Source organism: Crassostrea angulata, chromosome 2 (assembly GCF_025612915.1).
Source record: "Crassostrea angulata isolate pt1a10 chromosome 2, ASM2561291v2, whole genome shotgun sequence".
In the NCBI taxonomy this organism is placed as follows: domain Eukaryota; kingdom Metazoa; phylum Mollusca; class Bivalvia; order Ostreida; family Ostreidae; genus Magallana; species Magallana angulata.
In genome coordinates this window covers 77505843-77524576 of record NC_069112.1, presented here as the reverse complement: position 1 = coordinate 77524576, position 18734 = coordinate 77505843, and the positions used below count along the sequence as shown (strand labels likewise).

Genomic DNA, 18734 nt, shown 5'->3' with positions numbered 1-18734 from the left:
AATTAAAGTTTTATTAGTCTATTAATATTTGTGAGTAACGGCGCTCCATAGAGTGCCAAGGTCAGCTAGTCATTGTTTGTTAGACCGGTTTTCGTGCATGAGTTAGTTCCGGCCAGGTCGTTGATGAGAGAAGGTGTGTCTTTCTGTGTGAACCTTCGTGGAGTTTAACAATATGTCTTAGGACCTGTGTGGCCTATGTTTAATCCTGTGTGGAGTGTTTGAATAGAATTCGTGTTTGTTGAAAGTACGATAAACCGTATTGAGAAAGAACAGCAGTAAGTGAGAAGTATTTTTCATTATCATTTAAATTTAGAATGCGCATACGTAAGTAGATATCTATATTGTCCTTTGCTAAGTGTTGTATGGAATGTTTGTTTGTTTGTATAGGAATATAAGATATTGTAGTCCGACGGTTGAATATAATGTGTGTTTTTGAACAGTGTAGTGTTGTAATTTTCACTGAGGACCCGACAATGAATTGAATTTTAGGTGACTAGCTGAGTGTGTGTGGTTGGTTATATACAAGACGGTATCATCCGTTAGTGCAGGACAACGAGAAGCTAACCATCGTGGACCCATCGTCAACGTGGGAAATGTAACACACGCTGACGCACGGGCACATTGTAGCTGGTGATATGGTCCAATAACATCCGTGACGAAAGGTTGGATTTACATGAAAGTATCTCTACGCACGTGTACCAGGTTATACGATATACATGAACGTGTGATGTATCCATATCACCAGTGATTAACATAAATTGTAGTCTGAACTATGCACGTACCTAATGCGGGTGAATTTATTTATTAAAATACAACTTCCCAAAAGCATTGTCCGGACTTAGCATTCATAAGTGACATCAGCCAAAGTCGGGTTATTTATTCTGTTTACATATGTTGGGGGGTATTTAGGGGGTTAGTTTATTTTTTTTAAATATTGTTTGTGTGAATGCATTTTGTGATTTTTCAGCTATTTGCGTGTGTGAATTGAGTGTATGAGTGTGTGTGTGTGTGTGTTTAGAGAGGGTTGTATGCATTAGCTTTATATGTTTTCTTTACGCTGTAAATAAAGCTATTTTCACGGTTCTGCATCTTTATCTGTTCAAAGTTAAGTTTGTAAACGAGGGGATTTCCAGGCCTTTTAATATAAATTGTGACACACAGAAGAGTTACAAATATTTTGGAATAGAATAATAAAAAGCCAAAATCTACCATGAATCTGCAATGTGAATGAGATTGTATGCTATGGTATGGGACTCCAATGCTATGGTATGGGATTCTAATGCTATGCTATACGATTTCAATGCTGTGTTTTACTATTCCGTATGTTGTAAAAGATATGTTCAACCTTTCTGTAGAACAATGTTTACGGCGATAAATATCAACAAAATTCGCTGTGGGACATTGTTTTAGAATATATATTCAACTGTTGCATACTGGGACACTGTTGCATTAGCTCATATAACAAAGCAAACACAGTGCAGCTTCATTCAGGTGTTGATCTTACCTAAAAGAAATGTTTATGAAAACGAAGAGTCCGAAGTACAATATAAGTAAATACTTTAAATAATTTCAATGTAGTGTGTATAGCAATATGTAGAAACATTATAAATTTTCAATGAAACTGGTCATTGAGAATTCCAATGCTCCACTTGTTTTATTATTCTAGTGATAAAACGACAGCATTGTAACTCATTCATAATCGTTATAGTCCACTACTTAAACAATACCGGAAATATACTCTTGAGTGCACGCAACCTAAATGTTCAAACGTTTCACTGGAAGTGATTCTTGAATGAATAATGTCAAATGAATGCACACCCCCCCCCCCAACAAAAAAAAAACATTAAAAAAAATTGGTTACGCCTCGGTGTTGCAAAATATATTTCTTTAAAATTCCTTAATTATTTCAACTAAATTTATATGAGAATTGAGAGTAGAGCTACTGCATGAATACATGTCTTGAAACTATACTCTACCCCTAAGCTTAAAAGAAGGGTCACTTGATCTGTTCGAAGTTCAGTTATAAATGGAAATGGAATACTATTGTTTAAATTTTTACATTAGCCTTATCTGTTCATACTTAAAAAAAATTACTAAATAATGTTTTCCTAATACTTTGTAGGAAACATGTATTAACATTCTGATGTCATATTGCATGTGGTTTGCCTCCAATTGCTTTTCTTCATTGCTTATATATTTTCAATATACCCTTCCCTGTGTTATCGTGTTAGTTTCAAAGACAGCAAAAACTCTATAAGTGCTATTAACCAGAAAAAGACGACTTCTATATAGTCTAAAAAAAAGTAGATGTCAGTGAAACCCTTCAGTGTGTAGGCCAGATAAGAATACATTTGTATGAAATTTGCTTCTGTAAATTTACGGATATGTAAAATGTGTGTAATATGTAGCTGATTATTTATATAAATATTGAGTATCCACTCTGCGTTTATGAGTCAATTTCGTTATATACGCCAAACACCTTTTAAATTATCAATACAAGTAGATATATTTTTTTTTCTTTCTTCTGACAAAAACATATATATATATACAGTGTACATTGAATATATTTCTTTCCTGTAATCATTATTTATTGTTAATCTTTTTTTCTACATATGCAACTTTGCGTGGTAGCACTGATACGTTAATGTCGAAAACGACATGTTATTATATGAGTGCAATATACAAACAATAATTACTACACACAACACACATCTACTGCACAGAGCTCCCTGTATATAACGAGAATACTCTTCACGGAAGATAACTCCTGGCAGTTTATCGTTGTATTAGATATCACACTGTCAATGTACAGGACAGGTGGTGGTTAAGACAGTAGGTATAGTATTTCTTGTAAAATTATTGTTTCTTACACACCAAGTCCCCTTTGATATACATATTGGATACGTACAAATATCATTCCAGTTAGTAGGATATGTGTTTAAGATAGACAGTTGTGTAACTAAGCATTTGTCTTACAGTCATTTCATGGATATCTTTTACAACGTTTTGTTATGATATGATATGCGGTTAATTGATAAGCTATGAGATATTCATGTATTGCTATGAGATTTGAACAAAACGCATCCATACACAGAAGAGATCCAAAAATGTTGGAGTAAAATAATTAGAAGCCATACTTTACCACTAATCTGCAATGTGAATATTTCTTCTTTATTTAATAAAATCATTTAAAATCGAAATAAAATCATGGTGTATGTTATGCTATGGTTTGACGAATGAGATAATATGCTATGGTATGGGATTCCAATATTATGGTATGAGATTCCATTGCTATGCTATAAGATTTCAATGTTATATTATGCTAGGGCGTATGCTGTAAAAGATATGCTTGATTCTACTATAGAACTATATTTACCGCAAAAAAACTGTGGGACTCTTTTTCATTAGCTCATATAACAAAGCATACACAGTGTAGCTTCAGTCAGGTGTTGAGCTTACCAAAAAGAAACGTTTATGAAAACGAGTCTGATTTTTATGAAAATAAGTCCGAGGTACTATATGAGTGAATATAAAACAATAATTTAAGTGTATAACGATATATTAAAATATAATGTGTCAAGGAAACTCGTCACTTATGCTTTCGTTGTTCCACTTTTGTATTTATTCCATTGATAAAACGACAGCAATACAGTTTAACTCATTCATAATCATTATATTCCACTACTTAAACAATACCGGAAAGATACTCTACTCTTGAGTGCACGCCACTTAAACGTTAACACGTTACACTGGGAGTGATCCTTGAATGAATAGTGTCAAGTGAATGCAATGTTACCCCCCCCCCCCCCCCAACAACAAGAATAAAGTAAAAAAAAAAAAAAAAAAGAAAAAAAAAAAGGAATAAACAAAAAAAAAAAAAAAACAAAAAAAACAAACTTACCCAAATAAATATTGATTTATATTTGCAACAAGTCGTCTGATTAAAACTTGACTTAACGGACTGTTCTAAAATAAATTATCACTTGAGAAGATCATTTTAACATTGTTGTTTGATATGTACTTTTAAATAAGTCATTACCATCGGAAGCTGCTATGATTTGTGACTTGGCGAGACTATCTTTTGCGTCATTCATTCGGCATAAAACAATGTCTCGTAGAATATTATATATTTTCATTGTAGAGTTCATAGGTCCGCGACGATTAAGAAAACATAGAAAATTGAACAGCAAATGACACTTTCATTAAAACAACATAGATTTGAATGCTGCAAAAGTAAATAAAACAAGATGCAAATGATATTGTATAACGCAACAATTAACAAGGTGATATTTATCTTCTATACAAAAACACCAATGCTGTTTTTAATTACTTAAATAATTACGCCTGATAGAAAAGTTTTAATGGGCATATTTAATTGATGAACATCACTAGACTAACTAAACTGCTGTTCTGACAATAAAAAAAACAATAGAAATAAAAAAAAAGAATTTAAATGTTTGTTAAAGTGAATATTTTTCCTTTAATTGTTTAATTTTGGGTAGAGTTAAGAAAAATGTGTTGACTGAGATAAAAACCCACACTGCAATTGAATAAAAGCAACATTCAAAAGCTTCATAGCTTGTACAGTTTATTTTTAAACACATGTCGGTGAGTTACAGGAAAACTGCACAATGCTGTTCTTGTAAAGATTTTGCATGGTATTTTCCCATCAACCACGAAATGTTTTACAAGGGATGTATCACTCTTCGATACACATTTCATAAAAAAAACAACATTACTAATCAATGAATTATTCTAATAAAGTAAATCATTCAATTAATAATCAGTGAAATTTTTCAAAGCAATAACCACATTCATCATAAAAAGAGAGTTATATTTGTTATTCATTGCCAGATAGAGAACTATACTATAAGTTGTTAAATTAAAAATCTCAACAAAGAACCAGTGCTATGATTTGCCCTTCTTTATGTAATTATACAAACATTTTTTTTTTAAAATAAGCTGACTTTGTTTTAGCTTTGTAACTTTTTTGCATAAAGGAAAAGTTATTTTCTTGTCATTTAGACAACTTCACACTACTACCTTGAACATTTAAATTTACAATTAATAGAGTTTTAAAGCGCGGGATATCACCAGTAAACAAGACCACGTAATGACGTCATCATGGTGTTACACGGAGAATATCTGACAGGGACAGCATAATGAAATACATTCAAATCATAACGCATGAATTATATATTGGTGGAACAATATAACATAATATAATACTGATAATATGTTCAAATTGTATTCTATATGGAGTTAACCATGTGGTTTTACATCAGTTTAATGCGTAACATATAAATAAAACATTCCCTGTTATGAAAAAGACATCGTCGACAAGTTAAATAGATCTAGCTGCTGTGAATGATTTGCTAACCAATATCTAAAACAAAGAAAAAGCACATATTGTTAACGAAATACACTTTTTGATTTTTAATTTTTTTTAAGTCGTTAGCTAATATTATGAATCATATTAAAAAGAAGAACAATCTTCATTAGAAATGATGAAATATGAAGTTCATGCGACGATTATCTAGTGTACCCAAATCTGAGGCAAGAACAATTTAATTTTGAACCAAAACTATTATCATTCATCAAAAGTACAATACTTTATATATATATATATATATATATATATATATATATATATATATATATATATATATATATATATATATATATATATATATATATATATATATATATATATATATATATATATATATATATATATATATATATATATATATATATAGTATCCTTTTCTACAAAACCTTACATTGTATCATTTTATCTATTATTCAACGTATTTTGTTTGTCTTTACATTTATGAGCAGATGTACCTTTATTCTCAACATAAAGTCTGACATTTAATTTCTATATTTATTGTTTATTACATCTCTTTCATCCTTAATTTCATTTCAATGATGTATTCTTAAAACCGACTTGATTTATTTTCAAAAAAGATGACTCAACTTGGTCCCAAATTGACGCACTCTAAACATGTTTATTTTTTTTTTCAAATACCATCCTATACCATGTCTACACACAATTTTTGGGCGACAGTCACTGAGATTTTCATTAGAAACTATAAGAAAAAAATAACTTTTCTGCTTAAATAATAATGCGTACAGTGTTTGCATGCGGCTTCTAAGGGATCCATGCGCTGTGTTTAGTTCCTGATACGTACTTATCTGTACATGCAGGCCTCTTTATTCAATAACCCAATTGTTATAGTGGTTAAGCGGAGGAAGAAGAAAGCTGAAGACTTTAGTTTGTAAATCAATATTTATATACCCAAGAACCAATGCCTGTATTAAAAGTCCCAAATACTAATAAATAACGTGTTATTTTATACATTTTAACAAAGATTAAACAGCTGTACACTGTCTATGTGTCAGTATGTGGGTTTATTTACAAGAACAATTTGTTCAGATAATAAATCACATGAATCTATTAAAAAAAACTTTCCATCTTACTTTGTTTGAGTGCAAAAATTAAAGTAATATTCTTGTACATTTATCTCACCATAAATGATAAACATTAGATATATCATAAGTTATGCTATGTTTTCGTAGACTAGACGTATATGTATATTAGAAGTTACGTATAGAAAGAAATAGTTCCTCAATGTCGAAAGGAAATAGTTTGGTATTCTAAGAGTGCGCAGCGGGTATACAAATATGACATGTATTTATAAATTTATATTAAATATATTTTTGTTGGTTATAATGTTACTAATTCATATTTACTTTTTCCCAAACAGGGAATTAAGAGGTGTGTAGCCGTACAAAAAATACCCCCCCCCCCAAAAAAAAAAAAACAAAAAAAAAAACAACAACAAACTTTTATAACTGCTGCCTTAATAGTATTTTTTCTGCAAATTTAGCTAAATCTTAAACAGCATGAAACACAAAATGAAATATTTTATTGTTTATTTTACTTTTAATCGATTTAATGTACATTTATTGTGTATACAGATCTATATATTATAGATTTCTTGTATATTATTACATGCCACGACAAGTGCTTTGACCATAGCTTTTTAATGATGTAATAATGCGTTCGTAATTTGTGTTTACCGCTATTACAGACACATATGAAAGTTATTGAGCACAATTTTAGCTAATTTATTCAGAATAAAATATGGCACATTTTATAAATTAATTAAATTAAAATACATTATATAAATCCATCTAAACTATGTTACCTCTGACCAATATGTATAATTGTATTAAATTGAAACGTGTCGACGATATTGTAAGAAAAAGTTGAATGAATGAAAATACATTTTATCAAAACACAGAACAAACTTTCTTATTTTTGAAAACTTACTTTCCCTTATTTGAGTGCTTATCAGAGCAGTTGGGGAGAGGACATAGTAGGACGAATGGGTGTTTTTTTTTGGGTTTTATCATTCGCATACCATCCATTCCTTTTTATTGAGCTATCATGGAAATAGTAGTCTTTTGTTAATCATCTTATTATTTCACTTGCATCGTCTGTTTTGTCAAGTCTCAAGATTCCTGCCGGATGCCTCTATATAAAAAGAACATTATTTATTTAGACAGTTATTTATTCATTTAATAAGTACTTAAAAGGGCATGGCTACGATTTTGGTCAATTTCTGTTTTTCTTTTTGTATTTTTTACAATGCTTTAGGAATGCATTTCTAATGATAAAAAGAAAGTTAAAAGATACATGGCTCACAATTCTTTGTTATATTAACAAGGCTTGTGCCCTGTTTTTGTTTTCAGAGGTTCAATATACCAATTTAAAATATTTTTCAAGCTGATCTGTATTTGATTTTCATGTTAAGCATAACTAAACAGTTCCTAAAATTTTACACATTTATTTTAGGTCTAAACCTGAAATTTTCACTTCAACATTCAAAATGTAAACAGCAGCTTTGTTTACTTGGCAAAGAATTGTAATCTCTGTAATTTGCTTACAACTCATTGAATGGCAATAACATTAAAAATGTCCTTCTGAAGCATTGTAAACATTAAAATCGAAAACAAGATATTATTAACTAAAATTGTGACCATGCCTCTTTGAAATAAATTAAATAAAATCATAGTCATGATATATGGATATATGTATTCATCTAATATGAAATTAAGATTAAATAGAACTGTATTGCTATTGCATCTCAAACAATCGAGGTTTTCTTTGTTGTATGCTAGTCGATGAATATTATAATAAGCTCTCTTTACTTCATGTTTAACTTCCTTGTCACGTGACCATGGAGTCTGCGCCTTCTCTACGTCTTAAATTCACAACGCCTTCCCGTTTTAACCTTCCTATTACTACTTTTTCTGTTGAGTGACCATGTCTATACTCATAGAGTAATCTTATTTGACCAGATCGACAAGACACTACCATGGTGTCCATATTCGGACACTCTGTGTATCACTTTGATGTCGTCACTGTGTGGTTCTGTCTGCTTGCAGTCTCCCAGGCGGCGTATGGTAAGTAAATTTAAAGCACAAACTCATTTTAACAATAATACCGTAAATGCACATCAACACAAGTGTACGTAATTATACTTAATTAGACTAAGTGTTTCACATGTGAAATAATTGGATCCACTGTAAATTTGTATAGACCAATGATTTACAAATTTTGTTGTCAAAATGATTCAAAAACAGAATCAGAATGATGATGAAAAGTGCTAGGACTACTATTGTCCAGTAATGTAAGGTATTGGGTTATATGATTCCGATAGTCGCAGTCTCTAAGATACTTGTTTACAATAATGCATGTTTTGAAGTAAATATCTAAGTCACGGTCACACTGTCAGGACTTAAAGCTACGAGCCATCACGAGTTATAGGGAGCTATGACTCGACAAATTTTGGCCAGTTTACTATGGTGTTTAATGACAGGGACATCAGTTCGATTTTTTAGCTTACCTGAGCTGAAAACTCAAGTTAGCTATTCTGATAACATCTTGTCTGTCGTTTGTCTGTCTGTCCAGCTGTCCGTCTGTCTGTCTGTCTGTAAAATTTTCACATTTTCAACATCATCTCAGAAACCACTGCGCCATTCTCAACGACACTGGGCACAAAGCATCCTTAGCCTAAGGAAATTCAAAAATGTAGCAATTAAGGACCACACCTTTTTGCAAATGGAGATGATTAGGAATTTATGAACATTTTCGAGAAATTTTCAAAAATCTTCTTCTCAGGAACCATAAAACCAGGAAAACTGAAACTTGTGTGAAAACATCCACGAAGGTACCATGCAGGTAGCACAGATTTAAATTTGTGAAAATCATGACCCTCGGGAGAAGGGTTGGGCCACATTGGGGGGGGGGGGGGTCAAAGTTAAACATAGGAATATATAGTTTAAATCTTTAAAAATATTTTTCTCAGAAACTAATCAGCCAGGAACAATAAAACTTGTGTGAAAGCATCCTCAGCTAGTGTAGATTCACAGTTGTGAAAATCATGATCCCCAGATGTAGGGTGGGGCCACAATGAGGGGTTGAAGTTCAACATAGGAATATATAAAGTAAATCTTTAAAATTCTTCTCAGAAAATAATCAGGAAGAAAGGCTGACGCTTGTGTGGAAGCATCTACAGGAAGTGTAGATTCAAAGTTATAAAAATCATGACCTCAAGGGATAGGATGTGGCCACAATGTGGGGGAGGGGGGTAAAGTTCAAACAGGAATAAATAGAGCTAATCGTTTAAAATCTTCTTCTCAGAAACTAATCAGCCAGGAAAACTGAAACTTGTGTTGGAGCATCCTCAGATAGTGTAGATTAATAGATGTGAAAATCGTGGTCCCCATGGGTCGGGTGGGGCCACAATGGGGGATCAAAATTTAACATCTGAACATATAAAATAAATCTTTAAAAATCTTCTTCTCAGAAACCAATCACCCAGGAAGCATCCTCAGAGAGTGTAGATTTACAGTTGTAAAAATCATGACCATCGAGGGTAGGGTGGGGCCACAATTAAATTAGTTTAACATAGGAATATGTAGAGTTAATCTTTAAAAGCCTTCTTCTCAGAACCAATCAGGCATGAAAGCTGAACCTTGTGTGGAAGCATTGTTAGGTAGAGTAGATTCAATATTCAATACGATTCACAAAATCGTGAACCCCAGGCCCCAGTGGGGCCATATTAGGGGGTCAAAGTTTAACATGGGAACATATAAAATAAATCTTTAAAAATCTTCTTCTCAGAAACTAATCATCCAAGATAGCTGAAACTTGTGTTGAAGCTTTTCTAGGTAGTGTAGATTCACATTTGTGAAAATCATGACCCTCGGGGGTAGGATGGGGCCACAATGTGAGGTCAAAGTAAAACATACGAATATATAGAGTAAATCTTTAAAAATCTTGTTCTCAGAAACTAATAAGCCAGGAAAGCTAAAACTTTTGTTGAAGCATCCTCAGGTAGTGTAGATTCAAAGTTGTGAAAATATTGATCCCCAGTTGTCGGCTGGGGCCTCAATGACGGGTTGAAGTTCAACATAGGAACATATAGAGTAAATATTTAAAAATCTTCTCAGAAACTAATCAGCCATGAAAGCTGACACTTGTGTGGAAGCAACCTTAGAGAGTGTAAATTCAAAGTTGTAAAAATTATGACACTCAGGGGTAGGATGGGGCTACAATAGGGGGGGGGGGTTGAAGTTTAACATAGTAATATATAAAGTAAATATTTAAAAATCTTCTTCTCAGAAACTAATCAGCCATGAAAGCTGACATTTGTGTGGAAGCATCCTAAGAGAGTGTAGATTCAAAGTTGTGAAAATTATGACACCTAGGGATAGGGTGGGGCTACAATGGGGTGGGGGTGAAGTTAAACATAGTAATATATAAAGTAAATATTTAAAAATCTTCCTCTCAGAAAATAATCAGCCAGGAAATCTGGAACTTGTGTGAAAGCATCCTCAGGTAGTGTAGATTCAAAGTTGTGAAAATGATGACCCCTGGGGATAGGGCGGGTGTATAATGGGGGTTGAAGTTGAACATAGGAATATATAGAGTAAACCTTTAAAAATCTTCTTCTCAGAAACTAATCAGTCGGGAAAGCCGGAACTTGTGTGGAAGCATTCTCAGGGAGTGTAAATTCAAAGTTGTGAAATTCATGACCCCCAGAGATAGGGTGAACCCAGAATGTTGATTAAATTTTAACATAGGAACATATAGAGTAAAACTTTAAAAATCTTCTTCTTAAAAATAAACAGCCATGAAAGGTGACACTTGTGTGGAAGCATCCTCAGAGAGTGTAGATTCAAAGTTGTGGAAAGTATGATCCCCGGGGGTAGGATGGGGCTACAATGAGGGAGTTGAAGTTCAACATAGTACATGTAATATATAAAGTAGATCTTTAAAAATCTTTTTCTCAAAAACAAATCAGCCAGGAAAGCTGACACTTGTGTGGAAGCATTCACAGATAGTGTAGATTCAAAGTTGTGAAAATCCTGATCCCCAGGGGTCGGGTGGGGCCACAATGGGCGGTCAAAGTTTAACATAGGGACATATACAGTTAAGCTTTAAATTTTTTTTTTCCAAAACCAATTAGCCAGTCAAACTGAAACATGTGTGAGAGCATAATTAGGTAGTATAGAATCAAAGTTGTAAAAATCATGACGCCCGAAGGTAGGGTGGGGCCACAATTAGGGGTCGAAGTTTAACATAGGAATATGTAAGGTAAATCTTTGAAAATCTTCTTCTCAATAACCGATCAGCCAGGAATGCTGAAATTTGTGTGTGGAAGCTTTCTTAGGTAGAGTATATTCAAAGTTGTGAACATTATGACCTTCGGGTGTAGGATGAGCTTACAATGGGGGTTAAAGTTTAACAAAGAAACATAAAATAAATCTTTGAAAATCAAATTCTCAGTAACTTATCAGCCATTAAAGCTAAAACTTTTGTTGTAGCATCCTCAGGTATTGTACATTCAAAGTTGTGAAAATCGTGATCCCCAGTTGTCGGGTTGGGCCTCAATGAGGGGTTGAAATTTAAAATAGGAACATATAGAGTAAAAATTTAAAAATCTTTTTCTCAGAAACTAATCAGCCATGAAAGCTGACACTTATGTGGAAGCATCCTCAGAGAGTGTAGATTCAAAGTTGTGAAAAGTATGATCCCCGGGGGTAGGATGGGGTACAATGGAGGGGGGAGGGGGGGAGAGGATGAAGTTTAACATAGTAATATATAAAGTAAATCTTTAAAAATATTCTTCTGAGAATCTAATCAGCCAGGAAAGCTGACACTTGTGTGGAAGCATTTTCAGATAATGTTGATTCATAGTGGTCAAAAATCGTGATCCCCAGGGGTCCGGTGGGGCCACAAAGGGGGGTCGAAGTTAAACAGAATGATATGTACAGTTAATCTTTAAAAATCTTTTTCTCCGAAACCAATCAACCAGTAAAACTGAAACTTGTGTGGCAGTATTATCAAGTAGTATAGAATCAAAGTTGTAAAAATCATAATGCCCTAGGGTAGGGTGGGGCCATAATGAAGGGAGAAAGTTAAACATAGGAATATGTAAGGTAAATCTATGAAAATCTTATTCTCAGAAACTAATCAGCCTGGAAAGCTGACACTTTTGTGGAAGCATTCTCAGAGAGAGTAGATTCAAAGTTGTGAAAATCGTGATCCCCAGTTGTCGGATGAGGCCTCAAAGAGGGGTTGAAGTTTAATATTGGAACATATAGAGTAAATATTTAAAGATCTTTTTCTCAGAAACTAATCAGCCATGAAAGCTGACACTTGTTTGGAAGCATCCTCAGAGAGTGCAGATTCAAAGTTGTGAAAAGTATAACCCCCGGTGGTAGGATGGGGCTACAATAAGGGGGGGGGGGGTTAAGTTTGACAAAGTAATATATAAAGTAGATCTTTAAAAATTTTGTTCTCAGAAACTAATCAGCCATGAAAGGTAAAACTTTGGTTGAGGCATTCTCAGATAGTGTAGATTCAAAGTTGTGAAAATCGTGATCCCCAGTTGTCGGGTTGGGCCTCAATAAGGGGTTGAAGTACAACATAGGAACATATAGAGTAAATATTTAAAACTTTTCTTCTCACAAACTAATCAGCCATGAAAGCTGACATTTGTGTGGAAGCATTCTCAGAGAGTGTAAATTCACAGTTGTGAAAAGTATGATCCCCGGAGGTAGGATGGGGCTCTAATGGGGGGGGGGTGAAGTTCAACATAGTACATATAATATATAAAGTAATTCTTTAAAAAAAATGTTCTCAGAAACAAATCCGCCAGGAAAGCTGACACTTGTTTGGAAGCATTCACAGATAGTGTAGATTCAAAGTTGTGAAAATCCTGATCCCCAGGGGTTGGGTGGGGCCACAATGGGCGGTCAAAGTTTAACATAGGGACATATACAGTTAAGCTTTAAAAATCTTTTTCTCCGAAACCAATCAACCAGTAAAACTGAAACTTGTGTGGCAGTATTATCAAGTAGTATAGAATCAAAGTTGTAAAAATCATGACGCCCGAAGGTAGGGTGGGGCCACAATTAGGGGTCAAAGTTTAACATAGGAATATGTAAGGTAAATCTTTGAAAATCTTCTTCTCAAAAACCGATCAGCCAGGAATGCTGAAACTTTTGTGTGGAAGCTTTTTAAGGTAGAGGATATTCAAAGTTGTGAAAATTATGACCTTCGGGTGTAGGATGAGCTTACAATGGGGGTTAAAGTTTAACAAAGAAACATATAAAATAAATCTTTGAAAATCAAATTCTCAGTAACTTATCAGCCACGAAAGCTAAAACTTTTGTTAAAGCATCCTCAGGTATTGTAGATTCAAAGTTGTGAAAATCGTGATCCCCAGTTGTCGGGTTGGGCCTCAATGAGGGGTTGAACTTTAAAATAGGAACATATAGAGTAAATAATTAAAAATCTTTTTCTCAGAAACTAATCAGCCATGAAAGCTGACATTTGTGTGGAAGCATCCTCGGAGAGTGTAGATTCAATGTTGTGAAAAGTATGACCCCCGGAGGTAGGATGGGGTACGGGGGGGGGGGAGGGTGAAGTTTAACATAGTAATATATAAAGTAGATCTTTAAAAATCTTCTGCTGAGAATATAATCAGCCAGGAAAGCTGACACTTGTGTGGAAGCATTTTCAGAAAATGTTGATTCATAGTGGTGAAAAATCGTGATCCCCAGGGGTCCGGCGGGGCAACAAAGGGGGGTCGAAGTTAAACAGAATGATATATACAGTTAATCTTTAACAATCTTTTTCTCCGAAACCAATCAATCAGTAAAACTGAAACTTGTGTGGCAGTATTATCAAGTAGTATAGAGTCAAAGTTGTAAAAATCATGATGCCCAAGGGTAAGGTGGGCCCACAATGAAGGGAGAAAGTTAAACATAGAAATATGTAAGGTAAATCCATGAACATCTTTTTCTCAGAAACTAATCAGCCAGGAAAGCTGACACTTTTGTGGAAGCATTCTCAGAGAGAGTAGATTCAAAGTTGTGAAAATCGTGATCCCCAGTTGTCGGGTGAGGCCTCAAAGAGGGGTTGAAGTTTAATATTGGAACATATAGAGTAAATATTTAAAGATCTTTTTCTCAGAAACTAATCAGCCATGAAAGCCAACACTTGTTTGGAAGCATCCTCAGAGAGTGCAGATTCAAAGTTGTGAAAAGTATAACCCCCGGTGGTAGGATGGGGCTACAATAGGGGGGGAGGGGTTAAGTTTGACAAAGTAATATATAAAGTAGATCTTTAAAAATTTTGTTCTCAGAAACTAATCAGCCATGAAAGGTAAAACTTTGGTTGAGGCATTCTCAGATAGTGTAGATCAAAGTTGTGAAAATCGTGATCCCCAGTTGTCGGGTTGGGCCTCAATAAGGGGTTGAAGTTCAACATAGGAACATATAGAGTAAATATTAAAAAAAATTCTTCTCAGAAACTAATCAGCCATGAAAGCTGACATTTGTGTGGAAGCATTCTCAGAGAGTGTAAATTCAAAGTTGTGAAAAGTATGATCCCCGGAGGTAGGATGGGGCTCTAATGGGGGGGGGGGGGGGGTGAAGTTCAACATATTACATATGATATATAAAGTAGATCTTTAAAAATCTTTTTCTCAGAAACAAATCAGCCAGGAAAGCTGACACTTGTGTGGAAGCATTCACAGATAGCGTAGATTTAAAGTTGTGAAAATCCTGATCCCCAGGGGTTGGGTGGGGCCACAATGGGCGGTCAAAGTTTAACATAGGGACATATACAGTTAAGCTTTAAAACTCTTTTTTTTCCAAAACCAATTAGCCAGTCAAACTGAAACATGTGTGAGAGCATAATTAGGTAGTATAGAATCAAAGTTGTAAAAATCATGACGCCCGAAGGTAGGGTGGGGCCACAATTAGGGGTCGAAGTTTAACATAGGAATATGTAAGGTAAATCTTTGAAAATCTTCTTCTCAAAAACCGATCAGCCAGGAATGCTGAAACTTTTGTGTGGAAGCTTTGTTAGGTAGAGTATATTCAAAGTTGTGAAAATTATGACCTTCGGGTGTAGGATGAGCTTACAATGGGGGTTAAAGTTTAACAAAGAAACATAAAATAAATCTTTGAAAATCAAATTCTCAGTAACTTATCAGCCACGAAAGCTAAAACTTTTGTTGAAGCATCCTCAGGTATTGTAGATTCAAAGTTGTGAAAATCGTGATCCCCAGTTGTCGGGTTGGGCCTCAATGAGGGGTTGAAATTCAAAATAGGAACATATAGAGTAAATATTTAAAAATCTTTTTCTCAGAAACTAATCAGCCATGAAAGCTGACACTTATGTGGAAGCATCCTCAGAGAGTGTAGATTCAAAGTTGTGAAAAGTATGATCCCCGGGGGTAGGATGGGGCTATAATGGGGGGGGGGGGAGGTTGAAGTACATGTTATATATAAAGTAGATCTTTAAAAATTTTGTTCTCAGAAACTAATCAGCCAGGAAAGCTTACACTTGTGTGGGAGCATTTTCAGATTATGTAGATTCATAGTTGTTATAAATCGTGATCCCCAGGGGTCGGGTGGGGCAACAATGGGGGGTCGAAGTTTAACATAGGAACGTATACCGTTAATCTTTAAAAATCGTTTTCTCAGAAACCAATCAGCCAGTAAAACTGAAACTTGTATGGCAGCATTATTAGGTAGTATAAAATCAAAGTTGTAAAAATCATGACGCCCGAGGGTAGGGTGGGGCCACACTTAGGGGTCGAAATTTAACATAGGAATATGTAAGGTAAATCTTTAAAAATCTTCTTCTCAGAAACTGATCAGACAGGAATGCTGAAACATGTGTGGAAGCTTTCTTAGGTAGAGGATATTCAAAGTCGCGAAAATCATGACCCTCGGATGTAGGATGAGCTTACAATGGGGGTCAAAGTTGAACAAAGAAACATAAAATAAATCTTTGAAAATCTTGTTCTTAGAAACTAATCAGCCAGGAAAGCTAAAACTTTTGTTAAAGCATCCTCAGGTAGTGTAGATTCAAAGTTGTGAAAATCGTGATCCCAAGTTGTCGGGTTCGGCCTCAATGAGGGGTTGAAATTATACAAACATATAGGAACAAAAGGAACATATAGAGTAAATAATTAAAAATCTTTTTCTCAGAAACTAATCAGCCATGAAAGCTGACATTTGTGTGGAAGCATCCTCGGAGAGTGTAGATTCAAAGTTGTGAAAAGTATGACCCCCGGAGGTAGGATGGGGTACAATGGGGGGGGGGAGGGCGAAGTTTAATATAGTAATATATAAAGTAGATCTTTAAAAATCTTCTTCTGAGAATATAATCAGCCAGGAAAGCTGACACTTGTGTGGAAGCATTTTCAGAAAATGTTGATTCATAGTGGTGAAAAATCGTGATCCCCAGGGGTCCGGTGGGGCCACAAAGGGGGGTCGAAGTTAAACAGAATGATATATACAGTTAATCTTTAACAATCTTTTTCTCCGAAACCAATCAATCAGTAAAACTGAAACTTGTGTGGCAGTATTATCAAGTAGTATAGAATCAAAGTTGTAAAAATCATGATGCCCGAGGGTAAGGTGGGCCCACAATGAAGGGAGAAAGTTAAACATAGGTATATGTAAGGTAAATCCATGAACATCTTTTTCTCAGAAACTAATCAGCCAGTAAAACTGAAACTTGTGTGGCAGTATTATCAAGTAGTATAGAATCAAAGTTGTAAAAATCATGATGCCCGAGGGTAAGGTGGGCCCACAATGAAGGGAGAAAGTTAAACATTGCTATATACAGTTAATCTTTAAAAATCTTTTTCTCCGAAACCAATCAACCAGTAAAACTGAAACTTGTGTGGCAGTATTATCAAGTAGTATAGAATCAAAGTTGTAAAAATCATGATGCCCGAGGGTAGGGTGGGCCCACAATGAAGGGAGAAAGTTAAACATAGGAATATGTAAGGCAAATCTATGAACATCTTTTTCTCAGAAACTAATCAGCCATGAAAGCCAACACTTGTTTGGAAGCATCCTCAGAGAGTGTAGATTCAAAGTTGTGAAAAGTATGATCCCCGGGGGTAGGATGGGGCTATAATGGGGGGGGGGGGGTTGAAGTACATGTTATATATAAAGTAGATCATTAAAAATTTTGTTCTCAGAAACTAATCAGCCAGGAAAGCTTACACTTGTGTGGAAGCATTTTCAGATTATGTAGATTCATAGTTGTTATAAATCGTGATCCCCAGGGGTCGGGTGGGGCAACAATGGGGGGTCGAAGTTTAACATAGGAACGTATACCGTTAATCTTTAAAAATCGTTTTCTCAGAAACCAATCAGCCAGTAAAACTGAAACTTGTATGGCAGCATTATTAGGTAGTATAAAATCAAAGTTGTAAAAATCATGACGCCCGAGGGTAGGGTGGGGCCACACTTAGGGGTCGAAATTTAACATAGGAATATGTAAGGTAAATCTTTAAAAATCTTCTTCTCAGAAACTGATAAGACAGGAATGCTGAAACATGTGTGGAAGCTTTCTTAGGTAGAGGATATTCAAAGTCGCGAAAATCATGACCCTCGGATGTAGGATGAGCTTGCAATGGGGGTCAAAGTTGAACAAAGAAACATAAAATAAATCTTTGAAAATCTTGTTCTCAGAAACTAATCAGCCAGGAAAACTAAAACTTTTGTTAAAGCATCCTCAGGTAGTGTAGATTCAAAGTTGTGAAAATCGTGATCCCCAGTTGTCGGGTTCGGCCTCAATGAGGGGTTGAAATTTAACATAGGAACATATAGAGTAAATAATTAAAAATCTTTTTCTCAGAAACTAATCAGCCATGAAAGCTGACATTTGTGTGGAAGCATCCTCGGAGAGTGTAGATTCAAAGTTGTGAAAAGTATGACCCCCGGAGGTAGGATGGGGTACAATGGGGGGGGGGGGGGAGGGCGAAGTTTAACATAGTAATATATAAAGTAGATCTTTAAAAATCTTCTTCTGAGAATATAATCAGCCAGGAAAGCTGACACTTGTGTGGAAGCATTTTCAGAAAATGTTGATTCATAGTGGTGAAAAATCGTGATCCCCAGGGGTCCGGTGGGGCCACAAAGGGGGGTCGAAGTTAAACAGAATGATATATACAGTTAATCTTTAACAATCTTTTTCTCCGAAACCAATCAATCAGTAAAACTGAAACTTGTGTGGCAGTATTATCAAGTAGTATAGAATCAAAGTTGTAAAAATCATGATGCCCGAGGGTAAGGTGGGCCCACAATGAAGGGAGAAAGTTAAACATAGGTATATGT

At 34.8% G+C, this 18734-nt stretch overlaps 1 protein-coding gene across 1 annotated transcript in view; it reads left to right on the top strand.

Moving 5' to 3' along the window:
* The first annotated feature begins 8269 nt into the window (after nt 1–8269).
* The window catches only part of LOC128170918 (neurogenic locus notch homolog protein 2-like), a 658320-nt gene continuing 647855 nt past the window's right edge, over nt 8270–18734 (top strand). The window contains exon 1 of the mRNA XM_052836668.1: nt 8270–8474. Within this exon, the coding sequence (XP_052692628.1) occupies nt 8387–8474 (88 nt within the window). The 5' untranslated portion in view covers nt 8270–8386. The remainder of the gene's footprint in view (nt 8475–18734) is intronic.